Source organism: Bos indicus x Bos taurus, chromosome 4 (assembly GCF_003369695.1).
Source record: "Bos indicus x Bos taurus breed Angus x Brahman F1 hybrid chromosome 4, Bos_hybrid_MaternalHap_v2.0, whole genome shotgun sequence".
In the NCBI taxonomy this organism is placed as follows: Eukaryota; Metazoa; Chordata; class Mammalia; order Artiodactyla; family Bovidae; genus Bos; species Bos indicus x Bos taurus.
Genome location: NC_040079.1, coordinates 4,728,658 through 4,743,466, shown reverse-complemented (window position 1 = coordinate 4,743,466; position 14,809 = coordinate 4,728,658). Strand labels below are relative to the sequence as shown.

The window sequence follows — 14,809 nt, the reverse complement described above, 5'->3', positions numbered from 1 at the left end:
AGGAGCCTGGCTTCATCTGTTTTCTTGCTGGGAACGTCTTCCGTAGGCTCAGTTTTTGCTTCACACCAAACAGGCAGCTCTTGGCTGGGAGACGAGAAACACTCCCTGTTAGCACGCACACTTTCCATGCTGTTTTTGTCTTCTCCTGATCCTTTTTTCCCCTCTACTTAGTTTAAATGCTTTGTTTATCAAGTGTACTTATTAAGGTGCTTGCATTCCTCTTCAAGGTGAGAAAAGATTTTGTAGCTCTCTGTGGTTAATCTATATAATTTCTTCTGGCATGAGTTAGGTTATCGACAGTATAGCTGACATTTGCCCAGCACCTGCTGTGTGCCCTGCCCCTCCCCCACTCAGCGTTTGCATGTATTTACCCAGTTATTTAACCCCACCAACAGCCTTTGTTTTTCAGGTTGATATGCTATGCTATGCTAAGTCACTTCAGTCGTGTCCGACTCTGTGCGACCCCACAGACGGCAGCCCACCAGGCTCCTCCGTCCCGGGGATTCTCCAGGCAAGAACACTGGAGTGGGTTGCCATTTCCTTCTCCAATGCATGAAAGTGAAAAGTGAAAGTGAAGTCGCTCAGTCGTGTCCGACTCTTAGCGACCCCATGGATTGCAGCCTAACAAGCTCCTCCATCCATGGGATTTTCCAAGCAAGAGTACTGGAGTGGGGTGCCATTGCCTTCTCCGTTTCAGGTTGATAGGAAGCACTTTAAGGAGATACTTGGTAGCCAGCACTGTTGAAACCTGCAGCTGTTACTCACGTGCTTTAGATGAAAGAGGTCTAGATAGCAGCATGAGGCTGTGCTGACCACGCAGTGGGTTTGTTTCTTTTTAAGGAAGTAACAGGTTTAATCGCAACACCTTGAGGCTGGCACGTTAAAATAAGTTACATGTTGGGTGACTTTTAGATCCCTTATTTACAGTCTGCTTTTGATGCCTCTATTATTTCTTCCTTAAGATTGCGTTCTCTCTCCCATCCGGGGAATATATTGATTCTAATTACAGTAATTACAACTTGCTTGGGGCACTGTGTTTGAGCTTTGCCTTAGTTGCTAGACAGGAGTCTGAACCAAAGCCCCCCGTCGACAGCCCGCTGACTTGTTTGAAGAGACAGCGCACAGCACAGAGTCAGAAGGTGCAGAGGACTTCCAGTCCTCGGGGCCTCCTCTCGGCTCTGCGCTGCCGCCCGGTGTGCGTCCTGAGAGGACCCGCCTTTCCTGGGTCTCAAGCAGAGGGCTTAGTGTGCAGGCACGGGCACTGCACACGAGCTTGTGTGTGCCGTGGTGACGAGATACACACACTGCTGTACATCTCGGGTTTACATTTTATTTTAGACTCAATCGTGATGAAAAGCGTTGTGTGAAATGTACCCCTTTATCCGTATGTTCGTGTTTAGTCCAGCGTGCTGCCTGTGTTCACCCTGTGCTGTGACAGGTCTCTGGAACGTTCCCATCTCATTATCTGACACTCTGCCCTTGAAGCAGCTCCCATTCCTCTCCACTGCACACCTTGTTTTGTTTTTTTGAAGTTGTTGACACAGAAGAACATGAAGGCGTGTTCATGTGACAGCTTGTTCGAGGGAGTGTCCCGTGTCAGCACCCATAGAGCCCATGCTTTTTAATCGCTGCAGAAGGTTGTGTTTATGGATGTGGGGTCGTTTGTTGCATCAGTTCTTAGAGACGGGCATTTGGGTTTTTTCCCATCTTAGAAACAGCGCCTCTCTGAGGCACTTTGGTTTTTTTGCGGGGATAGGGTGATGCGATTTTGTTTCCTGGTCTTAGCCGAGAGACTGTCGCTAGTAGGCGTGTCTCTCACTGCTCCTTGCTGATGCTTTTGGTAACAATAACTCACCACATGCCAGGTGCTGCCTGGGTTTAGGCTCCTGTGAGGTCAGCACTAATTGTGCAGAGAGAGGAAGTCAGTTTCCAAACTTAGGAAAATCGAAGGCGGGGCGTGAACCACAGAGCTCTCCTCCTGGGCGGGCTGGTGTGGGCTCGGCTCAGCTGTTTTGCTGCCCGCTATGGTGTCTGGTTTTTATGTGTTTTGTTTGTGTGTTCATGTTTGAAAACTCAGGTTTGATTTTTCTCTTTGATTTTTATTGGGTGAGTTCTTCCTGAGAATTCAGTAATTTTTAAAAATTGTTTTAGTTACTTTTATTTGTACAGTTTAAAATATTTTGAAAGAATGTTAGACTTGAAAGTTTAAAAAAATCTTTACAGATTACTTCCATATACTCTTTCTCCAGCTCCCTCTGTTAACATCTTTCGTAACCGCAATGTAATTATCAAAACTAGAAAATCAACATTGATGTGATGCTGCTAACTCATCCACAATCCAGATTTGAATTTTTCTGGTATTTCCCTTTTTTGGTCCCAAGACTCAGTATTTAAAATTTTTTTTTAATGTAGCTGTACGTTTGTGTATTTACTTGCATTTGTAGGGGTGACTCTTTCCTCCTGTGCTTAGTGACTAAGTTGTTACACTTCCACTTTTTCTCACCTTCTCTTCCTTTCCTCTGTCACCTGCTTTGGACTGATTGTTACTAAACACTGGGCTTCCCTGGTGGCTCAGAGGGTAAAGAATTGCCTGCAGTACAGGAGACCCGGGTTCGATCCTTGGGTCAGGAAGATCTCCTGGAGAAGGGATTGGTTACCCACTCCAGTATTGCTGCCTCGAGAATTCCACAGATGGAGGAGCCTGGCTGTAGTCCATGGGGTTGCAAAGAGTTGGACACGACTAACACTTTCACTAAACATTCTAATATTTACATCTATAACGTTATGTATACTAATATATGTGATACTCTGTCAATAAAACAATTATTTTTTGATTCCATGATACAAGGTTATCAATGTCTTTTTATTCTTTCCTCCTTTCCATGTATACCTCTCAACTTAATACTGGTTCTGATGATTTAATTTACGGTGTTTACATTCTGTTCTATGGCTATAATTCTCAGAAAAGAAAAATCTTTATTTCTACATCTTATATGGATTAATTGCTCACTGTGAGTCATTGGTTGTACTTTCTGCATTTTGATTGTCTGGCTAAAACTTATCTCCTAATAGTTAATTCAGGAAAGCTTCATAGGAATGAGATTCTCCCAGGTTCTTATATGTTTAAAAGTGAAAAGGGAAAGTCACTCAGTTGTGTCCGACTCTTTGCGACCCCGTGGACTATACAGTAACTCTCCAGGCCAGAATATTGGAACCTTTCCCTGCCCCAGGGGATCTTCCCAACCCAGGGATCGAACCCAGGTCTCCCGCATTGCAGGCAGATTCTTTACCAACTGAGCCACCAGGGAAGATTTGTTTTTACAACACAACTGGTTAGCAATGTGGCCACACCCTCCTGCCCTGAGGACCCTGTAAGTGACCCAGTGGTACACACCTGTGTAGTGTTGATGGCTGAGACCGGCTGTACTTTCTGTGCTTTAAGGGTTGTTCTGTGTGCTCGAACATTTTCTGTTGTTCAGTTGCTAAGTCGTGTCTGACTCTTTGCGACCCCATGGATTGCAGCTCGCCAGGCTTCCCTGTCCTTTACTATCTCCTGGAGTTTGCTTAAACTCATGTCCACAGAGTTGGTGATGCCATCTAACCATCTCATCCTCTGTCTTCCCCTTCTCCTCTTGCCCTCAAGCTTTCCCAGCATCAGGGTCTTTTCCACCGAGTCAGCTTTTCTCATCATGTGGCCAAGGTATCTGGAGCTATTTCTCCGCTCTTCTCCAGTAGCATATTGGACACCTTTCGACCTGGGGGGGGGGTCCATCTTCTGATGCCATATCTTTTTGCCTTTTTGTACTATTCATGAGATTCTCCTGGCAGGAATACTGGAGTAGGTTGCCATTTTCTTATCCAATGAACCACGTTTTGTCAGAACTCTCCACCATGACCCATCCATCTTGGGTTGCCCTGCCGGGCATGGCTCATCACTTCACTGAGTTATGCAAGCCCCTTCGCCATGACAGATGTGTGATCCATGAAGGGGCTGCTCAGACTAAGCGTGCTAAAATCCCACAGTGTTCTCTCAGAGTTCTGGAGGCTTCAGGTCTCTAGTCAGGTGCCATCAGGGCTGGTGTCTGGTGAGACTGTCCTTCCTGACCTCTCCGTGTCCTCCACAGTCTTCCCTCTGTGCGGGTGTGAAAGAGAGCTGTCCGGTCTGCCTTCCTTTTCTTGCAAAGACATTAATCCTGTGGAATAAGGGCTCCCCCATGACCACATGTACCCCTCTCCCCTCCCTAGAGGCTTCCTCTCCAGATGCTTCACACAAGGGTTGGGGCTTCAATGTAGGAATTCTGGGAGACACAGCTCAGTCTATAACAAAGGGTAATGTGGAATTTTTTGCCTAAAGGCCCAGAGAATTTTTATTTATTTATTTTTTCTTTCTTTTTTTTTGCAGCTTAAATATATGATGTATATCCATATTTATTGACATGGAAAAGTGTTCACAACATACTGCTGAATGACAAAAAGCAGGTTTATTTATTCTTTTTCTGTAATCCTGTTTACTTCCTCCTCTTTGATAATGGTAGTTATTTTAAAACAGATATTTGAATTTTCTGAAATGTCTTTACCATGATTTTCACCTGATTCGTTTTTTTCTGTTTTTCTGGGTGAATGTTTTTTGGTCTGCCGTTTGTTTTTCCTGTTACTTTTCTGCCTTCCCTCCCTTTCTCGTGCGGTGTTTTTATATGGCCTTTGGCTGGTTTCTTTGAGTTCTTTCCTCATCTTGGAATGAAGGGAGTTCTTCTGGACAGCTCTGCGTGTGAGTTTGGGCCGGGCGCGGGTGAAGAGGGTCTGGGCGAAGCTGCTTCTGCGTGGGTCTTTCTGCCTCACAGCTGATGGCAAAGTTGCCTCATCTGACCTTGTGGCCTGTGCTCTCACAGCAGCTGGGGCTTGGGGAGGGAGGCTTCTCAGCTCTTCTCTGCTCAGACTGGTCTTGTTCCACGCCGGGGCGCCCTGCTTCAGCTCTTCTCGGAGACCCGCGTGGCTGGCCTGCCATCTGGAGTCACTGGTCCTTCCCCTTCTTGGTGTCCTCTCTTGTCCCGGGGGACGGGGGGGTGTTACTGCCCTTGGCAGCTCGCCGCAGGTCTCCTCAGCTTCAGGGTGTGTGGGTGTTGCATTATCGAAGGTAGAGTTTCCTTTTCTGTGTCTGGTTCTTGTTTTGGGGGTGGCTAGTAAGAGCAGAAGTGTTTAGAGAGGTCCTTGCTCTACTGTGTCAAAGCTCCTAAGACATTAGGAGCTGTAAGACCATTTCTTTCTTTTTTTTTTTTTTTTAGACCATTTCTTAAAGTACTGATTTCTTTAGAGTACTCCCTGAGTGTGCCCTACCTGTGAAATTAAGAAATGGTACAGCAGCCTAGTTATCATGCTTTTAGGGTAACTCTTTTATGATTCTGTTGTAGTGACATGAAATTTGAGTGAACGCTACATACAGTGAATGTTTTCTTACAGACAGAACCGCCACTGAATACACCAGAAAATCGAGAGTATCTCGCAGAAATTATGTTTGAATCATTTAATGTCCCAGGACTCTACATTGCAGTTCAGGTAAAAGCAGAGTGATTTTTATGATTCTTAAATATCCTTGGCTGTCTCATAGTGGAAGGTGATCCTAAAGGCTCCTGTTGTGAGACTGCTGTGTGTTCTTCCTTTTCTGCACCCTCCACACACACACACACACACACACTCTATTTGGGTTTGAACTCAAATGCTGTCTGAACATGTTCTGTGATCTGTGTTTTTACTGCTGGTATGGAGCTGTCCAGCTTTTGTCTTTTCACATACATGAGCATCTAAGGTATTTGGGTGACAGGCTTGAGACAATGGTTCTTTTTTGGCTTCTTTCCCTTCTGATCATAAAAAAGAAAAGATGCTATAGAATCTGTTGAAAAACAGAACAAAACTCTCTAGAGAACAAAAATCCCTTTGGGATTTGGGCTCCATGAGCTTGTAGAAGCTAATTGTTCTGAATGTGGGGTTTTTGTTGGTTTTGGTTGTTGTTATTTATCTGCTACTCTATATAAAGGAACTGAGATTTTTGGGGATAAATTTTTAAAAAGTATCTCCCAAAATATTTTCTGCATACTCTGGTCCTTCACTTCTAAGAAAAAGGAGGAGGAGGAGTTACATAGAAAATTAATCTGGGAGATAGCAAATGCCATGACCTCTGGTGGTTCTTACCAGCTTTTCTTTGCAAGACTCTGGTTTATTTTGCGGAAAGCTTGACTTCTTAGGTGAAGCTTACAGAATTTGCATGTTAGTCCCCCATGGGACTGGGATTTGAATTCTTGGGGGAAGATGGAGGGTGGGGAAGGGAAGAAGTTACTCAGACTTGTTGAGTAAGAGAAGGCTTGACTGAACCTGAGAACCCTCAGGTGAAGGCCTTGGGAAGAGTCTCCCCGAAGGCTCATGGTCTCCGTGTCTCCCGTGCAGGCAGTGCTGGCTCTGGCCGCCTCGTGGACATCGCGCCAGGTGGGCGAACGCACGTTAACGGGGATCGTCATCGACAGCGGGGACGGGGTCACCCACGCCATCCCAGTGGTAAGCGGCATCTTCAGGGCCTCACTCTGTGGGCCTCACCTGATCAGAGGTGAGGGAAGAGACGAAGGGAAAACACCCTTCTGGAGTTAAGACACCACTTTAGAGGACATGGCTGTACTCAGCCAAGGTAGCAGGAGTTTCACACCCAGGAGTGTGAGAAAGAAGACAGTGGCCCGTGTCCATGGTGCTGGCAGTTTGGGATCTGCAGTGGGAGGTTCCTGCAGTCAGAGTATCAGCAGTGGTTTGGGGTCTCCTGGGTTCCGCGTGATCCCACGGTACATCACCAGGGGGTTTTCCTGGCTCACGTTCTGAGCTGTCCGCTTGGGTATCAGTAGCTCAGGATGACCTCTTTGGTGTGTCACAAGAGGTGGGTAGCTTGACCCAGCTCCTGCTTTAGAGGAATCACGTCTTGCTTCTTATTTAAGAGCCAAGAAAGGGAGATGCCCTGGTGGCTCAGATGGTAAAGAATCTGCCTGCAATGCAGGAGACCGAGGTTTGATCCCTAGGTTGGAAAGATTCCCTGGAGAATAGAATGGCACCACGCTCCAGTATTCTTGCTTGGAGAATCCCACAGACAGAGGAGCTATAGTCCATAGAGTTGCAGAGTTGGACATGACTGATTTTCACTTTCAAGGGATGATTGTTTATTTTGGCCTGCAGAATACTCTGCAATGTCAGTTTTTGGTTTTAAATTTCAAAGTGTTAGAGAAGTGATTTCTTAATTCAGGCTTCAAGAGAACACTATCTGTTTTTTCTTTCAGTCCAGTGGATTATTTAAATTAATTATTTGAAAGTGAAAGTCACTCAGTCGTGTCCAACTGTTGACCCCGTGGACTACACAGTCCATAGGATTCTCTAGGCCAGAATACTGGAGTGGCTATCTGTTCCCTTCTCCAAGGGGGATCTTCCCAACCCAGGGATTGAGCCCAGGTCTCCCGCATTGCAGGTGGATTCTTTACCAGCTCAGCCACCAGGGAAGCACATTATTTGGTTTGCTCTTTTAAAGATGAATTGAAGCTGCCTGCAGGGGGCGCACAATGGACAGTCAGACCCGCTCTGATTCCTCATCTTCCTCCTGCAGACTCAGATTCAACCCTGTTACTAGTTATCAATGGATACTGCAAGTGTGTTTTTTGCATACATGGGTGCGTGTGTGTGTCTTTTAAAAGTGCAAACTGGTGGTTTTTTTTTAAAAGCAATTCATTTACTTTAATTGAAAAAATAGTCACCATTTCATTTCAGGCATTTGAGAAGTGATATACTAATATGCTAAAGCTTTAATTCCTGGAAGGCCAGCGTTCACTGCAGGGCAAGGTTCCTGTGTCCACAGTCCACAGTCAGGAGGATACAGCCACATTCCTCCCGCCTGCCCCCCTGCCAGTGTGCCCTGAGCCCCGGGGGGGTGAGGAGAGACGGGGCAGAGCCTTCTCCGTGCTGGCAGAGCACCCTCCGCTGGGCCCTGAGCCCTCCCCACTCTTGAGGGCCATGACCAGTGTTGGAGACCCTCGAGGTTACTGCTGAGGGCTGGCCTCCGCGTTGAGGTCATGCCCTCAGAGACAGGGCAGACCTGGGTCTGGACGGTGCCCTGCTTTTTGCCTCCCTCTGGCATCTGGTTGAGGAGAAGAAAAGAAAACTTCTACATGGTGTTCAGGCCCACAGAGAAAGCTGTTGTTCAGCTTTTTATCTGTTTCTTATTTCCAGTATTTTCCTGATTATAAAAATTACATTTGTTGAACAAAATTTGGACAGATAGAGAAGGGAAAAAAAAAAAAAGACCTGTAGTACCCACTCAGAGGACTGCATTATGCTTTTGGTTATGTATCTTTCTAAGCTCTTAAACACACGTGCATATATTTTAAGCAGAATTAGAATATTCTGTGTCTGATTTTGTATTCTGACTGTACAGTGTAATCCTAAATTTATATTTTGCATATTGGTTTATCCCTAGTGTATGGTTAAATATTCTGTGTAAAAAATAGTTACTACATAATAGCCCATCCTCTGGGTATAGCATCACTCATTTATTTTCCTGTTGTTGGTTTTGTGGGCCGTTTTAATATATTTAATGCTGCAATGAAGCTGATTGAACACTGGTTGAATTCATTTTAGAAAGTGTTATATATAAAGCATAGATGGTAAAGAATCTGCCTGCAGTGTGGGAGACCTGGGTTTGATCCCTGTGTCAGGAAGATCCCTTGGAGAAGGGAATGGCAACCCACTCCAGTATTCTTGCCTGGAGAATTCTGTGGACAGAGGAGCCTGGTGGGTTACAAAGACGGAGTGACTAACACAAGACATAGAATATAAAAATTGTGAGTGGTTTGTGTCAGAGAGAGCTCATATTCTTATGAGTGTTTATGTTTCTCTTTATTATTTTAATAATTTGTTCATATCTTTTATCTCGATCTTAAAATATTTAATAAATGGCTTGGACTCTTTGGGAAGGCCACAGCTTCTCTGCTAGATGGAGTTACGTCAGAAGAAACCTCAAGAGGAACTCAGGGACTTGTTCCTGCAACTTAACTGGTGATGGCGTCTGTGCTTACAGCTGTTAGGACTGACACGCTGTGACACGGAGCCGCCTCTGTCCGCTGTGTCCCAGGGGCTCGTGGCCCAGGAGACAGGGCTTCACGGGAGACTGAGGGTCCCTTCTGCACTCGAGGAAGCTGGCCTCGCTGACCGTCAGCTCCCTGGAGCGAGCTAGAGGCGCCCAGCCTGGCTTCTGTGGTGGCTGTGCCCGCAGGGCAGTGGGCGGGGGCGCCAGGCTGCAGCTCCTTGCTGGCACCGGCGGAGGACGGCCCAGCCCCTCCCAGCATGGTCCCCCGCGGCGGAGCGCTCAGGGGGGCTGACCAGTCATCCCTGAGCAGTGCCACTCACTGCATGGTGGAGGGCACCACTTCCTGGGCGCTTACTACCTGCCCGGGACTGGCTGGGTGCTGGACTTACCCATGAAGGCTGTGTCACCAACATCCGCCCCATGTGCCCCACGTTATGGATGAGGGCACCGAGGCTGAAACGTGTCACCAGCGTCCGCGGCCCCTCAGCCCATGCCTGTGGAACCAGACCGAGTCCAGGTTGCTGGCATCTGCGTCCTGCCTGCTAACCAGATTGCTGAATTTTCACGACAGGTCCACTTCTCGTTGCTGTAACACTTATAAATAAAACTTTTTCCTTTTCGTTAGAGGAACAAAAGGAGGATTCATCCGTTGTTCTGACTGGCAGCCATACTTTTTGGAAATGAACTGTCTTACAGGGTTTTCTCTTCACATTCTTGAAAACATCAGGTTCTACTGATGGAACCGTACTTGGCTCCAGGCCTGAGTGAGCCCTCCGCAGACAGTGTGGCTGAGGGAAACCCCGTGGTGCTGCGCGGGCAGGGCCGACTCAGCCCGGGAGCCCGTGCCTCCTGGACTTGCTCACAGGCCTCCCCTGGTCTTTTCCCTCCTTCCCTAGGCAGAAGGCTACGTGATTGGAAGCTGCATCAAGCACATCCCGATTGCAGGGCGGGACATCACCTATTTCATCCAGCAGCTGCTGCGGGAGCGGGAGGCGGGGATCCCCCCTGAGCAGTCTCTGGAGACCGCCAAAGCCATCAAGGTAGAGACAGGCGGGGGCAGGCTGGTCTGCCCGGAGAGAAATGGTGTTTGGAGGGTTCCCTTGCTGCCATCCCCCCCGCCCCCCGCTTCATCTTCCTTCCTCCTCCCTCCCCAAGAGAACGTGGGTCTCTATCCGTTTATGCTTGCGGGGGTTCCTGCTGTTAATGAGGGCAGCTTGGTGGCCAGGGTTGAGCACCGGACCCAGGCCAGCATCATTTCAAGAAGCCTAATTAGGTTAGAACTTCAGTTAGCTGAGCGTGTCTGCCTCCCCTCCCTCCAAGTTCATCTCTAGCTTAGGGAGCAGCAGCAGTGATGTCAGGGGTCTGGTGAAGTCAGCCAGCGTTCAGACGCATTTCCAGCACCTGTAGAGTGTGGTTCTGAGCCCTGTGAATTACAGCTCAGAGTAATGCTGTTCCAGGGTGGGGTCATTGATCGGCGCCCCCCACCCCGCCCTCTGTCGTTTCTAGACTGTAATGACCATGCTGGAAAGGTTTCAGGGGCTTTAAGATCAAATCAGTAAGATGAGAAGAAAAACGTCCTACCGGGCCTTTCTAAAAGTGCCTGCTTGACCAGGCCCATCAGTCTGGTCTTTGTGTTTCTCTGTATCTAGCAGCTGACAGACCCTTTTTAAAGAAGCTTTCTTTCCAGGTTGAAAATCAGGACAAATAACTGAAAATCAGGACAAATCACTAGAAATCAGGACAAATTACCGTTTTTTATTAGAGCCAAAATGCAAGAGAGTCTTCATAATACAAGGGTGATTATTATACAGATGAAGAGCAAGGGTTTTGTTTATGGAGAAGCATTTAAGTGTGGGGGTGACACGGGGCCTTGGGCGTCTCCCCTTCTCATAGAGCACACAGCATCTGAACCTCAGGGAGTTTAACCTCCCCTGCCTGTCCCCAACTAAGCACCCAGTAAGGGGCTTGAAGGGAGCAAGGGGGCACTCCCTTTTTTCCCCCCGCCCTCGGTGAGCACAGGTGTTCTGGGGCCGGGGCTTCTGCGAGGAGGGGCCCCCGCTACCCTGGGTGTCCAGGACAGGAGCTTCCAGGGAGGAGGCGCCTCAGAGCCGAAATTGCAGCCCCGGCCCGACCCCAGATCCACCCTCTCTCCTGGGAAGGTCACGGAAGCGTCCTTTAGACTGAAACCTCCCCCATCTGCCCTCCCTTCGCCTTTCTTCTTGTCCCTTCCCCGCCCCCTCTGTCATGCACGTGACCAGCCCTCGGGGTGGACGTGGGGGAGCGGAGCCCTGAGCGGTGACTGGGGGGCTGCTTTCCGGGTCCCCGTGGTGGCCTTTCCTTGTCGCGGGCCCTCTGGGGCCCGGTGCTGACCCTGACCCTGGATCTGGTGCGTTCAGGACGCACAGCGTGTGGCTCAGCTGTGAAGTGGGGCTGAGAGAGACCCCTGTCCCTCTAGCCAGCTGCCTGGCCTGTGGTTAGTCCTCCACTCACTCCTTCCTGAGACCGGGGCGGGGGCGTCCTGGAAAGGTGGTGGAGCCCCTGCACCCCACAGGGGTGGTCTCCGCAGGCCTGAGGCTGGTGGGCCTGGCACTCACGGTCCTGGCAGCGGGGGTTCAGAGCTTAGTGCAGACACGGCTGCGCCCCATCCAGCGTCACTGAGGTGTTCATGCCGTCACTTAGACCAGTTGAGATGCCCTAAGAACTCAGCAGGCCTCCAGGGCAGCGGCACACTTCTGTCTGCAGTCTGCAGACTTGCAGTCGTATGGACTCACTCTGATGTTAACGAGCACAGTGTTGTGGAGCTTATAATTTGACAGAGTATATCAAGGATGGCAATAGGATCTGTTTCAGGGATTCTAGGACACTTCAAACTTATTATCGTGAAACCACCTTCAGTTCAGTTCAGTCTCTCAGTCGTGTCTGACTCTTTGCGACTCCATGGACTGCAGCACGCCAGGCCTCCCTGTCTATCACCAACTCCTGAGGCCCTAAGATGTGCGGTGAGCATGAGTTCTGTGCCTGGTGTTGAACACAGCCTACGTTGCCCACAGGAAGCTTATTTCAGGATCTGGTAACCAAGAGCCACCTGCTTCTCTGCTGAGGTCAGCTCTCAGGACAGGTGGTTGACCAGAGATCCCCAGGGGAGCATCACCAGACGCCAAGGAGACACTGGGCACGTCTCAGGCTGGTGCTGGTGCCTGGGTGAAAACCAGGAGCAGGTTCTCAGGCTGCGGTGCGTGGCCACTCTGTCCTGCCCATTGGCCTCTTGTCCGTGGCGCCTGGCACCTTGTAGCGTGCCGTGTCGTCTGCTTCTTCGTCACGTCGTTGCTTCCTCTCCTGACTCCGTGCTGGAGTGTGTGCTCCAGCGGGCAGGGGTGTGTGTTTTCTTGTGAGTCCTGTGTGTCCACGTTGTAGAGCTGGTGGCTGTGCCGTGTCAGACTGCACAGCAGGTTCACGACCCGTGATCAGCCGTGTTCGGTATCAGGGTGAAGTCGGCCGTGTTCAGTGTGGGGCTGCAGTGCAGGTCTGCTGGCCTGGGTGGACGGCTGTGAGTGCCTGGGCAGGCGCCGCGTGGGGCCCCACGAGGAATAAGGAGACGGGAGATGGAGACAAGATACCTAGTACATGCTGTCAGTACTTCAGCTGATAAGCAGCAGAATATGACAGGGGAGGGCTGAGATGAATAGCCGAGCTGCAAAGCAAGCAGGTTCACTCATAGTCTGGAGCAGAGTCATGAAAAGTCTGTGAGGCCGGACCGCGTCCGCACTGGAGTTGTGATGAGCGGGCAGGACTGGTTTCGGGGTGTCCAGGGCTGGGGGTCACTGGGTCTCGGTCAGAGGCAGACTCTGGTGACTTCGCTGTGTGTGTGTGTCTGCAGGAGAAATACTGCTACATCTGCCCTGATATAGTCAAGGAGTTCGCCAAGTACGACGTGGATCCTCGGAAGTGGATCAAACAGTACACGGGGATCAATGCCATCAACCAGAAGAAGTTCGTCATAGATGTTGGCTACGAAAGGTTCCTGGGCCCTGAGATTTTCTTTCACCCGGAGGTAAAGAGGCGGGCTTTCTGAGAGCAAAGTCCGTCGTGTGTGGTGGAGCGATGCTGCCCCCTGGTGTATGTAGGCAGCAGTCCTCGGGCCGCCTTCCCGTAAGGACCGCCGGGCGCCTGCTGTACCCTCTGCAGCTGTTACAGCGCCGTGTGTTATAGCACCTGCTTGACTGTTGCCCTTTTTAGACCTGGCTCTCTGTTGAAAAAACAGGTAACAAGTGATTAGGAAGATGCTTTAAGAGCAACAGAAGATAATGGAATGGTGTTGCTCTCATAGTAACGAGAAAACTAGTTAACCCCCGCAGACCATCAGTGTGGGCGTAGGAGGGCACGTGACCTTTCCATTCTTTGTGACGGTCTGTCCCAACTCCAGTTTTGAACCCCGTGTTTCCTGCTGCAAATTAAAATTAGTTAGAGCTCCTGTCTGAGCAGCAGCCTTTCCGTCAGACAGGCTTTAAGAATTACAGGCCTCATTGTGTTAACTATAGTCACAAAGAGTTATTATTAACTCTTACAGATACAGTAATGAAGAGACGACATTTTAAGATTTAATAAAATGGGTTGTATTCGTATTTTGGTTTGTTTTTCTAATTCAGTTTGCTTTTGGTAGGTAGGTTACACGCTGCCACCTGTTTCCACTGTGTGTCACCTTTCGTGCAGGCAGATGGCTCACAGTGTCACCTCACCACAGTCTTAACACTCATTCGTGCCCTTTGATATCATAGATTTAAAACAGACACAAAACTGACCATGACCAGTGAACAGCTGGTGAGCACCTGGATGTTACTTTCTTGAGTTCATTAAAGGTGTCCTTGATTTTTAAAGCATAGTTCAAATGTTTAAAATTGAATTCTTTTACACTTTACCTTATTTGACTTACAGAACTGAATCGAAGACTGTTTACTCAGTGACGTGACCGTTACCATATTGTTTCATTGGAAAGCCACCCCTTCCAGCCGTCCCCCTTGCACCTCCGCCAGGCTTCTGGCTCAGGTTTCCAGTGTGATTGTTCATTGGCTGTGTTTTCTCTTGTATCCTGGGCTAATTTTTACATGACATTAATACTCATAAGTGATACACTTGTTCTTACTCACGGTGTTTCCATAACATCACACACATGTGACTTACAGTCTTGGACTGAAGGACTCCTGGTGTCTCCTGACGCAGGAGACACCTGCGTGCTCTTGGCTCCTATGTGATGTTTTCCCCTCACTGAGCCCACACGTGTCGCCGGGACGTGTCACCATCAGTCACCCCATGCACACTCACTTGGGTTCGTTTGACATACCAATATTTGACGTGGTCATTCTAGCCTGATGGTTTTAAAAGTTACAGTACATACTGTATTTATTACAGTCACTTTAAAAAAAAGTTATTGAGAGAAGTATGTAATGTTTCTTTTATGTTTGTACAAAATTCAGTTTGCCAACCCAGATTTCATGGAGTCCATCTCGGAGGTTGTTGATGAAGTCATACAGAACTGCCCCATCGACGTTCGTCGTCCGCTGTATAAGGTATCAGCCGCCTGGGGAGGTGCTCGGGTTTCATCCCACAGCCTAAGGCCCAGCATTCTTAGAAGAACAGGTTCTTAACATCAGTGTGCAGACGTTCCTGTCTCACCGTGGTCTTGTAGGATTTGTTAAAGGCCAGCATACT

The 14,809-nt window shown here is 48.8% G+C and overlaps 1 protein-coding gene across 7 annotated transcripts in view; it reads left to right on the top strand.

The window, feature by feature from the left end:
* Positions 1-14,809, top strand: part of ACTR3B (ARP3 actin related protein 3 homolog B) — a 76,106-nt gene that overhangs the window by 40,244 nt on the left and 21,053 nt on the right. For 4 of the 7 annotated variants that reach the window (XM_027538508.1, XM_027538507.1, XM_027538506.1 and 1 more), the window contains 5 exons: positions 5,458-5,553; positions 6,439-6,546; positions 10,000-10,143; positions 12,981-13,154; positions 14,575-14,667. In XM_027538508.1, coding sequence (XP_027394309.1) covers positions 5,458-5,553; positions 6,439-6,546; positions 10,000-10,143; positions 12,981-13,154; positions 14,575-14,667 — 615 coding nt within the window. Of the gene's footprint in view, positions 1-4,402; positions 4,769-5,457; positions 5,554-6,438; positions 6,547-9,999; positions 10,144-12,980; positions 13,155-14,574; positions 14,668-14,809 lie in introns of those variants that run through there. The other 3 variants (XM_027538509.1, XM_027538510.1, XM_027538511.1) reach the window with 3 other exon arrangements.